The following is a 12,415-nucleotide window of genomic DNA, read 5'->3' as shown; positions in this document are numbered from 1 at the left end:
GTCGTTGGTGCCTGGTCTCCTCAGCGCAGCCGAGGGCTGCCCCGGCCGCCTCCGCGCACCCCGTCAGCCGTTGGCAGGGGCGCGCTGAGCTCCGGGGAAAAGGCGGCAGATGGACGGAGGCAGGGAGGAAAAACAAGAAACGCTGTCAGCTACAGGGTCTCGTGTGACACAGCGACTGCGAGGCTTCAGGGGAGGGTGGTGAGGAATGTTCCCCGTGAGAGCCGTGAGCACGGCAAGGAGAAGCTTGGCACAAAGATGCTGGGGCTGGGGTTAGCAGTGGGTCAAGTGGCTCTTACCCAAGTATGTGCAAAGTAACATTTTTCTGTAACAAACCAGGGAGCGGGTGAGTTACATCTCTAGTGCCTTTGGTAAAACTTATACAAAAGGGAAACCCAGGGGCACCCGAATTACTCCAGAGTACATGACCCACCACCTACCTCACAAAAAATGCCTGGTCTGAAGGATTTACAGAGCAAGATACATTAAAAGGTATATACACTTCCAGCTAGCGATAGGAAAAAAACCAGCCAATTTAGGTGCCAGTTGAAGAGAAGGTTCACACAAGACAAAAAGCAAGAAGGCAGGTTTGTCCAGAAAGGTCACTTTATTGGAAAAACCTAAAATGGACTTAAAACCTGCAGCCCTCCTCCCACAGCAGTGGTTTCAATGGGCTCTCCAAGTTACCTTAACAGACCCATTACAGACATGAGCTGCAGTACAAATGTTAAAAGTGCAAGTATTCTGAACTTCACACCCACTTTTATGACCTGGCAGGAAACACAAATGCTTCACAGCTCACAGAGGATTCGTTCACAGCACTCGGGAGTCAAAACTGGCTCCCTGCATTCCCCACAGGGTACAAAATACACCACTCGGAGGAGAGTCCGATGCAGAACATCATAGAAGGTAGGGGTGAGGTTTCTTCAAATTTATTTTATTGCAGTAAAACCTCTAAAAGGTAGAGCTGTACAAAAAGTCTAAACAGCATTATTTAAGAATAACAGCACCTTACGCTGCATTTGTTCTTATTTAAAATTCTATTTCCCAAAAATACATTCCTAAATATACAAACTATACAATCTTGTCACTTTAATGCTGGTTTCTCTGATGATATAACTTTAACCTAAAAATCTTCAAAACATCCACATACTGACAGAAGCTCTAATGTACAAATGCCTTGGTACCTTCATAATACCACATAAATAACTTCAAAACCCAAGCTGCATTTGTAGAATTGTCCAGAAAGCAAATACTTTATATGGTGATCACACATCGTCCGCAGAGAGTGTTGGAATGTTTATCCTTGGCCGTGTGAAAAATGCCATTTTCTCTCTAAAAAAAGATGATCAGTTGTTAATGCAACAGAAGTCTTGCCAGAAATGTCCATCATCCATGTTAAAATTTATCCCACCAGCTGTCACCACAAGGAGCAGCAGCACGTCCTCTCACAACCTACACCTTTTATTTACGTATCAGATGTGAGGCATCCTTACAGTTAAACTTACAACACTGACGTTCATTAAAAAGCCGTTTCAGAAACGCTCAGTTTCTTGGCTTTCTAGGCACGTTACTTAAGGAAGCAGAGGGCTGCTTCTGTATGAAACAAAGGGTTTGTGAATTTGTTGCCAGGTGGAGAATGATTTGGAGTGCTGCCGGTTGCTTTGAGGTCACATGCAGTGCTGCAGCTAGTTTCCCTGACTCTCAAACCTTATACTTTGATATAACAACACAGAAGTTTTTGTTTAAGCAGAACAGTTAACTATTTCTACAAAGATTAGCTTTCCTCATCAGTATCTTAGCCATCCACAGAAAAATCATGGTAGCAGTCAATTTTTCCTGCCCTCTACCTGACCTGTTATTACCTGAATGACTGTACTTCCAGAGGCTCCTTCCGACTCTGCCCTCGCAGCCTGTGGACATCCTTGGCAGCAGCTCTCATCATTTTATCAGCCTTGAGCTCACACTTGTGTTCTGTTTTTTCAACCTAAACAAATAATGGAAAAGAGTTGTTTGTGTTTCCAGGAGGAATCATTTTATCCCAGCTAATCTGCAAATACAGCAGTATTTCAGCTTCAGCTCTAAGGGGTTTGGAAGATGCTGACTCTGGAAATCACGAGCCACAGAAGCTAAACTGAAGGCTTGTCAGCTAACCATTGTAATAGCGCTTTTCGTAAGGTCTTCTTCCAGCCGTTTGTTAAGAATTATGGGTGCCATCTGCACCTTCCTTGTATCTTCTTGATATGTTTTTTAAGCCAGCAGATCGGCTCAAGCATGAATGTGGCAACCTATTTTCCAGCTTTGCCCCAAAGAGCACCTTGTACCAACTCGCTCCTACACCCGGTGCCATCATAACTTAGTTTCTGCCTGGTGTCAGCAGAGGTGCCCTGATAAATCACAGCAGCTGCAAAGAAGCCCCATACACGAGGGAGAGCATGATGTAGACAGTGAGGAAAGCGCTAACCATGACACACCACAGCTACTACAGACTGGGAGGCTACACTTGACTTCTCTTATTCGCACCTGTGGGAAGGCAGGAAATCTCTCTGCTGGTAAATGTTCAGGACTAACAAAACTCTACAGGAAGTTAAAGAGGGGACAAACTCCAGCAAAGAACAAAAAGTCTAAGGGATGAAGATAATTAGCTATGGAATAATACTTTTTTTAAAAAAAACACCACCAAACATGACTGAAGGCTGCCCACCTTGCTCATTACCTACCCAGGCTTATTCAGACATTTCTGAAGCTTTACCTACCTCATCTGTAAATACATTCCTTTTGAAGCTTATGATTTTTATTTAAACCCTCTCCAGGAAAGTGATAATGCAATGAAAGACAACTTTCATAAAAGCGAACTAAATTGTTTAATGAACTGTTTGTTGACTTTCTTGGTAATTAGTTCTGTCTCCTTTCCATCCCTGCCCTGCAGTCCACCTTTCATAAGCAGAAGGATAGATACTATTAAGCTCTTCAAGCCAGAAAGTCAATCATCTGACTTACATTATCACTTCATATGCATAAGGATCCTATTCTAAAGCAGTGTTATCACTGCACAAGTTTTATGCAGCCATTATTTCTCTTAGAAGAAGCAAGAGACATAACTGCTACCTGCCTAACCCTCGTGTCTGTGCAAAGGCAGACACAGACTCTGCAGTTTGTAAATACCACACCTAGGAACAGCCAGACACTCAAGGACTGCAGCTTCCCTTATCAATCGCTTGCTTGATGGAGCTGTAAGTGGAAGACATGAGTGACTGTAGTGCGAAGGCTTCATTTTCTGACTGTCCAAAGTCCCCTGTTTCTCAAATCACATTTCTCAACATGTTGAATACAATCCAGAGGCAGGTATTACTCACTCGTTTTTCCACTAGCCGCAGCAGCAGTCGAAATCTCTCATCATCCTTCACCCACTGCGGCAACTCTTTTTCACCCTGACTTTGAGCTTGTTCCAACTGTTCCTTCAGTTCCCTCAGCACTGAGATCTCCTGAACCAGCCGATCGTGCCAGGTTTTTGAAGCTTGCAGGTCCAGCTCCAGGTCTAGTGAAGTGCGGATCAGGCGCTCTGTACCGAAGGACTTGATTGAAGGCTAGAAAAGAAGGGGTGTATGAACACAGTGATGACAACTGTCCCGACCACTCCCCATGAAGGGCCAAATACATCAGGAGACCCATTTTTCCAACACTTCTCTTCGCACAAAGCATCTGTATTGATCCTGCTTTCCAATCTGTCTCAAGACAGAAAGCACAAACTCAAGTAAGTCTTACAGGTAAGCCTTTTGATTTTGGTGTTTCCACCAAGTTTCTTCCTTGGCAGCTTCTCCAAATCAAGTCTTGCTTGCACACCTTTCTCCTAAGTTTAATGTCTCGTCTTCAGATGAATCCACAATGCAGCAGAAAAAACTGTGTTTTTTTCAGTAACGTACTATGTTGCCTTTTGCTAGTTTCAAACACAAGCTGCCTCAAGAAAACCATCTCCTTAGGAGCTCAGCATCAGTATCCTGGGGGAATTTCAGTGATTGCCATCACAACAGGCACAGGGGTTCATTGTGTGCCACAAAGTTGCTACAACAGGGTCACCTGAGCATCTGAGATAGCATTCACCTCACCCTCTTCCCCAGCTCCTCACATTTATTCTAAGTACTTAAGAATCTCGCAACAATAAACACAGCAAAACTGGTTGTGCTACTTCTGCTCTGAAAAGATGGAAAATACCAGGAACCATCTTCCTAAATTGTTCTAAGTGAGTTCCAACTTAAACATTCCTGTCATATTCTGATATATGGAAGAAAAGTACCCTTGAGAGACTTCTCATACACAAATAAAAGGTTGTGAATGAAAGCATGTGGCAACTGATTTATGTTTGCAAATTCCTCCTTTAAAACAGTTCTCCATTTTTTGCAAGTGTCTATGCTAGAGAAGAAAAAAAGTGGTGATGTTTTTACCCGTTTCATTCTGACACTTCGTCTCTCCATTGCATTTCGAACAAAGGGGGGCTTTTTGGATAGCGTTGAACTGTCACTATCACTGCGATTCAGCTGAAAATGAAAGTGAAAACCACATATTTTTCACTGAAGAAACAGAAGCAGCATACACACATTAGTAAGATCAGAGGGTTCTGTAAATGATTATAAGCAGTGATGTAAGCAGAACTATGAAGTTTTGTGAAAGGCTACAGCGGACAGCTGCCACCCCAGTCCGAGCGCACAACATGCAATCAATTTGGCACGGCCAGGTCCTACCACAAGCCTTGAACTCTGTCCCTTTTTGGGAATAGACTGTGTGAAAAGAGAGACAACTAAGTTAGGGTATAATACGGGACTCTACCCCACTGCCCTTCTCCTGTGCAAATAACTAGGCTGGGCAAAACAGCCTAGAAAAATAAGCTCTAAGTAATAAAAACCCCAATTACTCTTTTCTAGCATCTGTAAAACATGGGACTATTTTATGAGAGATTTCTCTTTCTTTCAGTCACCTGTATTTTAAGCTAGTAGTACAAGAGGTAGGTTTACCTGTAAGCTATCCCCCTGGGTTTTTCAACTTAGGAGTTGTCATGTTACACACATACAGCCTGCCTTCTTTTGTGATTGTCTCTAGACCCTTAAAAAGAGCTCAACTCAAGTAGGGTTTAATTCCCTTCTCATGTTCCTTCTCAAAGTTGGGGGCAGGGGGAACAGGTGTATGGGATCTGCATGTGCTGGGACACAGTACCTCCATCATCCAAGCACAGGCCACTGCTGCAAATTAAATAAGGTTTGTTTCTACGGAAGCACCTGCTTCTGAATCAGAGAAAACCTGCACATCAAATCCAGCTCAGCTGTATTAAGAGCATGCCCACTTAGAACAGGTCATGCGTGATAAAATGCAGTGCTTGCTTGTTTGCCAATTCAATTTAAAAGATGAGTTATTTATAGTTTAGGCTGACCCTCAATCCAGGAAATATTTGTTCACAATTATTTCAAAGCAGTGGAAGTGACATCCTGACCCAGTATGTGGCCTGTTCAGTTATCTACAGACAAAGGACACTGGAGACTTTCAAGCTTCCACAATTTTTTTGCTGATGTTATCAGGTACTTACCTTTCCATTTCTATCAGGCTTTCATGTTCACCTCATCTGAAGTCAGGTGGACACAGCTAACTCAGTGCAAGAATAGTCTTAAAGCAGCAGGAAAGGGTTTGATATGCAGCTTATTCATCACTGTCTTACAGCAGCCCTTCCAGGTTAGTTTGGGCATCTCAACATGCTGCATGTACCACAAACATAGGTGTACATATGTATTTTATAAATTTGCGCTTAATACCATTAGTTCCAAGGAAAGATACTGTCTAGGAGGTGAGGACAGAGCAACTTCTGAAGTCAAAGGGGGAGAGAAGAAAGCAGTGTCAGATCTCTGAAAAATTCAGAGTAAGTGAACGCCGATATCATGCATTCTTTAATGAAAAACAGCATTTATAACCTCAGGATTGCATTTTCCTTACCCGACACACATACTGACTTTGTGGTCCTGGTGAAAATGTTTTTGAGCGGATGATAGTGCTACCTCTGACAAACTGAGTTTGGGGTGGATTTGCTGCTCTTTTGTCTTTCGGACGAACTACGGTAGAAGACTGTGCAAGGCTCTCTGTGTTTGTCTCCTTATCCACCTGAAAGACAGATAGTGCAGTGTAAATGCCAGCCTGCCATCTTACTGATGACACACACCCAGGGCTGTCTGACAGCCACCTGTGAGATGTCTCCGCTTTCGGTCCCAGAGGCATCGTATTAAAAACCAGATATTCTTTAGCCCTGTTCATGCAGGGCGTCCTGACACTGCACTCTTTGAACTCAATAGCTGCTACATTAACTGTATCACTCCCTAAGGGCTCCACATCCATTGATCGCTGCACAACACAATGGATTCCAACCAGCTTTGCCTGTTGATCCGGTACATCAGTGTGACCTGGCAATCTCGCACAGAACAGAGGTATGATTTTAAAGACCATTCCCTTACTTGTGCATCCAGCAGAGATCCAAATCGCTGTATGTACACGCACAGAGAGCACGTGTACAGCACACGTTTGTTACAGACTACAACTACGTTCAGAAATAAACAAGGTCAAAGCCACTGTCACATTAATGAAAACAGTTTTCATGAGCTCCAACAAGAAGGCATGAAATGATGCTATATTAACTGTGGGACAAAATGGTCATGTAGAGTTATTTAGAAAGATTTCAGGTACATAAACATTTAAACATCAATGACGATCTTTCACATAACTGCTGTAGCCTTGCTCAGCTCAACAGCAACCCAGTCAGCTGAGCAACGGGAAGCTTAACTCATCTTTCTGTTCAAAAGGCCCTTGACTTTACCTTCACTGCTATTTCCACGTGCAGCTGGGAATTCAAACTTTCTTCTGTTTCCCACAGCGATTTTCCGGCACAGAATTCTTCCTCCTCCTCTGCTTCATTTTCACTGATCTCATCCTGTTCTTCCTGATCAGGAACCTCTTCATCTTGCCTGTTAAGAACAGCTTTGTTATTGAACTGGCCTATGGTGGACAATATTCTGGTGCTGGAGCAGGAGTTACCTCCTGTAAGCTGCTGGACAGAAACATGTCCCCAGGGCAGCCAATTGTACCTGGCAGCTTCTGTAACCACTGAGATTACACAAACACAGGTTTATAAGGGAACAATTGAAACTGGAGTGAATCTGCACCAGAAGGCAACCATTACAGCCAAAAATGTCATACTACTCTTGCTTCAGAAGAAGCAAGCTGAGGGTTCAGCCATGTGGTCTGAGCTTAAGGTGAGTGCATCTTAAGGGGAGCTCCCAGGATGCCATTAATCTTAGTTTAAAAAGTGATGCTGGACAAAGCCTTGGTTTAACATCCTTTTCAGCTCCTTTGAACTCACAGCTGGCTTCTCCATCAAATCCATTGGTCAGGCGTGCTTTTTATTTCAAATGTTAGGCTTCATTAATAAAATCTGAATCTGAACAATTTAAGCAACAGCCAAAATTAATGTTCAAGCAAAGCATTCACCGTACAGTGGAGCTTTCATGGATGTCCATACAACATTATACAAACAACAAAATTAGCAAAGTGCTATTGACTATTTTCAGTGTTTATCAGTTTTGTTCTCATTCCCAAGCACAACCTCCAGAACAGAAGACACAGGATTTTTCACCAAAACAGAAGAGACAGAAGCCTCCCACAGCTCTGTATCATCTGCTTTCTTCTCTGCACATGAATCTCCAAATGCTCTGATCATCCCACAACTTTGAGATGGTGGGATGCTACCTACCAGCTCTCTCCACTAGTTAAAGTGCTTCTGCTTTCCTCCAGTTTCTTCTCCACAGCTTCCAGTTCAACAGCTGTCTGCTCTAAGAGTGCTGAGACAGAGTCCTGAGGAGAGCAAGAGGCTTCTTGTGAAGATACGACTCACAGACTGCAAAGCGCCCAGCCTTTCTGGTCAGAACAGCCCCAGCCAGCTTTCCTCTGGTGGCAGGAGAGAGTCATAGTCTCTACACCTGCGTTCTTCAAGCAGCCTATTGCACAGGCAGTGCTCAGTCAAGCCTGTGGAGCATACCTGGCCCACCTCCCCCAGTTACACTGGCGTATGCACATGTGCAGCTCGAGGCTGAGCAGATCGCGTGCCATGCACGTGGCAAAGGTAAGTCTGTATCTTGAATCGCTCACCAAGTCCACTGCAGGAAGGTGAACTGTCTGGTGGGAAGAAAGGCAAGAGCTCACACATCACTTACACCAGACCGCATACCACATCCCTCAGCTTTGTGAGGAGAGCAGATTTCAGTAAGTATTTAGCCCAGGACAAGGGCATATCTGTAATCGACATGTTAATTATTCCGCTGCACTTAATGACATTTTGAAGTTCTAAATATAAACACACCAGCCTTCGCTTCTCGTCTATTCTAACAGTCCTTCAGCCACATAAACCCTCTCATTAGTACTGTTTTGAAGAGATCTGTTTAAGCAGTTGTTCTTACTGTTTTTTCAGTGCAGGGTACTTCAGAGTGAATGTTTCCTTGTTTATTTTTCCTGTTTTGCTTCTGCAGATACTTATAACTAAGGAGGTTATACCAACGGGTTGATTTCTCTCCGGATCTACATATTTCAGCAAGGCTAATTTGTGCTCCACCCTATTGAGTGCAAAAACACAGTTTTAGTGTAATACTAAAATGAACAACTACCATACCAATAAGAAGAAGTAAGAGTGAAAATCCAGAACTAATTGACTTCGGCAAGTCTGACAAAAAGAAAAATTGCCCTGTTTATCCCCATTTCACCAGCACTAGTAATGCTTTATGTTTAAATACTTTTAACATTGTCTAGGGCTTCCAATCCAAGTGGCAAGTGTTTCATTACAGCTCCTGTGTACAAGAATCCAGAAGTATGAACAGTGCTACTGCAGCCAGGATAAATTACGGACAGAGCCTCAAAGAAAAAGAGAAAGGTACAGGAGATGAAGACTCCCTTTCAAGAAATTTGCAAGGCTGACAAAAATCAGGCCTCAGACCGAGATGCTTTATTTAGCTTTGTATATTCCACTCCTCTTCATCTGCCTTGTCATTTTTTACTGTGTTACATTTAGTAAACAACCTGACATATTCAAAACCAAAGTAAAAGTGATTTGCAATTTATCTAATCTGAGTGGACTCCGCTGCACCAGCCCAGTCCAGCAGACTGCATGCTGAGCACACCTCCTGCAAGTCAGCGCGCTCCCGCCTGGAGCTCGGGTGCTGTAGGACTGTACATGCCACCAGAAGAGAAAAAACCCATTTGGAAAACAGATGCTTTCCTGAACCAAAGTGTGCTTTGCAAAGCAAGTGAAGGAAGAAATGCAGAAGCACCATAAAACATGTACACCTCCAGGCAAAGGAGATGCTCTGGAACACATGCAGGACAAAACATCGCCTTTTCTGTAACTTAATAGTTGCTTATGTCCCAGCTCAACACACCCTACTCGTGTTCTGGAGTACAATACTCCAGAAATAGTTCTATTAAAATCAACTTGCTCAGGTAATACTGAGCAACAGAAAAGCTCTTCTAACAATAGGGGGGCAGCTGGCTATGGCAATACTAGCACTCAAAAAACTAACCTCATATAGTGTAGATTAAGAGCAGTTTTTAAAAATCCTTTAGAGATCTTTAACATTCTACAGTGGCTTCCAAATTCCTGTAAGTCCATTTACATCTCAATTACATTACAACATACGTTTCCAAAGGAAGAAAAGTAGGTAGGGTTTCACATTAAATTGTGAGAGAAGGGACATCTAGTAGTCTGAAAAGTCACCAGTAGTTCCATTACAAAACATTTACCTAATAGATATTTTTTTTCCTGATCAAAATTGTTATTGCAAAGAACACTACCTGGGAGAGATCATGTAGCTAAAGATTATCAAGAAAACTTTCACAGAAATTGCCATACTGCAGAGCTTAAAATTTTGTCTAATTAAAAAGAAGAAACAAACACAAAGATATTAAAATAGAGATTAATACCAACCAAACATTCTTCAAGGTGAGACTTATCTACAGTGCAAACATCGACTCTTAAAGTCTTCTGGCGTAAAGCCGGGTAAGAGATAGAAACCCAAAATACTTCATTGTACACAAGATTGTCTGAAGCTTCCACTGGTCTTGTGCGAAACAAGCAGCTTGTGCTTTCTGAACAGGGCAGGACAGCCACGCGAATGTTCCTGTTGAAAAAAGCATTGCAATCAGTACTACCGTACAGGTCTGCAGTTCCCTCCATTGCAACAGCTCCATAAATCTGTAAGTGAAATTCATCCTAAGCGCTGTGGACATTACTGTCCTACCCTATTCTTTGGAATATCAGTCAATTGAGAAAAAAGGAACATCTCGTCACAACATCAGAGACATGAAGTGGCGTGAGTTGCCACAGACTTCATCCTTCTGAATCTTGTAATCTAACATCATGGGATTATGTTTTACATGGTTGTTTACATCTGTGCAACTTGTCACACTGCTAACATACCCTTTTGTAGGTAGAAACAGCCACGCAAGAATGAATCAAATTTTTGTCAGCTTATTCAGCACACAGCTGAATTTAAAAAACTCGTGCCTCGAATGAGTCTAGTAGAAGCTGTACATTTCCCCACACATGCATCTGTGAGGTGTCCAAGGATGAGCTCTGTGGCAGAACAAACGCCCCCTCTCCACTCGATGCAGTTGCTCTGGGCACTTGCTAGCTAGTGCTAATTCCAGGAAAGTCTTTTCCTAGCAAATACAGACTTTTGAGGAAAAAACTGCACCTTATTTCAGTTTGCGAGTTTATTAGTTCATAAATGTTGCTACACATAACAAAGTGTAGAAGCATTTCAGAAAGGGTAAATTTTGAAGAATGTGAAAAACACAAAACCCAACATCTGTTTAATTCCCACTGGATTCTAATACAAATACTTCAAGCGTGTTTATTTCACCCACTTACACTTTTTGATCTTGTTGTAACAGCAGTGCTGGAACATTATTCAGCTGGATGACCAGTATCGCAAATTGTTTATTTTTGTCATCATATCTGAATTGGAAAGACACAAAAAAGCATTATTATTAGAGAAGTCTGCCGTGGACTCCATGAATGAGTATTCCCCTTGTTTCATTAACAGAACCAAACAATATTAAAAATTTACAGAGAAGACAAAACTATAATGAGACCATGGCTTGCCTATAGTTTAAAACAAAACCAGTTTCATATTACATGAAGATGTGCTACCAGAACATCCAGAACTTAGGAATTCAGATACAATGGACTACAGATTTGACCTAACACACATTGCTTTTCCTGAGGTCTAGCTAAATTGCTGTATTGTAACTAAAACCTTTTGAAAGGCCTCATATAATGACTGCAATATAAAAATGTTACAAGTAGAAATACTTGAAGTACACCAGTGCCGATGTTACAGATAACCATTGTTTTACTGTTGATGGCCATAACAAGAGAGTTTTGCGCTACTTATTTTCCCTCAAATCATAAAAAACCTTCCTCTAAGTCATTTAAGGAAGATGTCTCTGTGCCTGCCTTCCTACACCTTACCCACTACTTGTGGGATCCCAGGGTGGTCAGTGATTATGACTGCCATTTACTCTCAGCAGTTCTTCCCCCACAAGCTGCACACTAAAGGAAACTGCAAGCCAGCAAAAGGCTTTCTCCAGCCCAGCACTGTCAGTGCTCTCCCACTGCTGGTTTGCACCCTCATACCACACTATCACCAGTTGATTTCCACTGACATGGAAGAGGATAACTGGGCCAAGGACCTCCTGGAGTTGAGGGTAATTCTCAGTTACACTACAAAGAGGGCATTAGTTAGTCAGTACTAATAGGACAGGGTAAACAGGATAAGAAAACAACAGAAAGCACTATCTTTTAAATCCCATACATCAGTCTTTGCATTGGAAGGAAAATCCAATAAAAATGTGTAGCACTTACCTCATTGCAATTTGCACTTTAGCTGTCCCTACTGCTTCTGTATCATCACTGTCAAACACCATCACTTCTGACACACATGGTCTGAAAGAAATCAAAGACAATTAAGGACTTGATTTCCCTCTTACTGAAGTGCTAGCATTTAGGTGATACAAGATCTTTTCCTTTCCGTTCAGGGGTTGGGTTATGGATTTTGTAAAATTTGCAGCTAAAAGAAAGCCCATTTAAGAAGTAAGTGCAATCATCCTTAGAGGTATGTATTACAGGGCTTATCAGCAGAAAGTCATATGCCTTCCCCCTTTCACTGCCAGAAAAAGCCACACAAAAGACTCCAAAATAAGGCAGTGGGGGATTTTTAAAGGGTTCCCTTGACTGGATTTTAGTAAAGACAGCTGACTGCCCAGCAACAGAAATAAGACTTAACAACTGCAATCCTGTCCTGCATCGTGAGAGCAAAAGTTTTCAAGTTTGATTAGATTT

General features: G+C 42.3%; 1 protein-coding gene across 2 annotated transcripts in view; it reads right to left on the bottom strand.

Moving 5' to 3' along the window:
- Positions 1-585: 585 nt before the first annotated feature.
- WWC1 (WW and C2 domain containing 1) overlaps positions 586-12,415 on the bottom strand; it is a 73,639-nt gene continuing 61,809 nt past the window's right edge. For both annotated transcript variants that reach the window (XM_074838651.1, XM_074838652.1), the window contains exons 13-23: positions 11,939-12,019; positions 10,943-11,029; positions 9,998-10,190; positions 8,481-8,633; positions 7,778-7,878; positions 6,845-6,992; positions 5,974-6,138; positions 4,440-4,532; positions 3,354-3,584; positions 1,863-1,984; positions 586-1,332 (exon numbers count right to left, since the gene is read on the bottom strand). In XM_074838651.1, coding sequence (XP_074694752.1) covers positions 1,266-1,332; positions 1,863-1,984; positions 3,354-3,584; positions 4,440-4,532; positions 5,974-6,138; positions 6,845-6,992; positions 7,778-7,878; positions 8,481-8,633; positions 9,998-10,190; positions 10,943-11,029; positions 11,939-12,019 — 1,441 coding nt within the window. In that variant the 3' untranslated portion in view covers positions 586-1,265. The remainder of the gene's footprint in view (positions 1,333-1,862; positions 1,985-3,353; positions 3,585-4,439; positions 4,533-5,973; positions 6,139-6,844; positions 6,993-7,777; positions 7,879-8,480; positions 8,634-9,997; positions 10,191-10,942; positions 11,030-11,938; positions 12,020-12,415) is intronic.

This window comes from Strix aluco, chromosome 13, assembly GCF_031877795.1.
Source record: "Strix aluco isolate bStrAlu1 chromosome 13, bStrAlu1.hap1, whole genome shotgun sequence".
Lineage (NCBI taxonomy): Eukaryota > Metazoa > Chordata > Aves > Strigiformes > Strigidae > Strix > Strix aluco.
The sequence above is the reverse complement of the archived record's forward strand: the minus strand, read 5'-3'. Positions and strand labels throughout refer to the sequence as shown.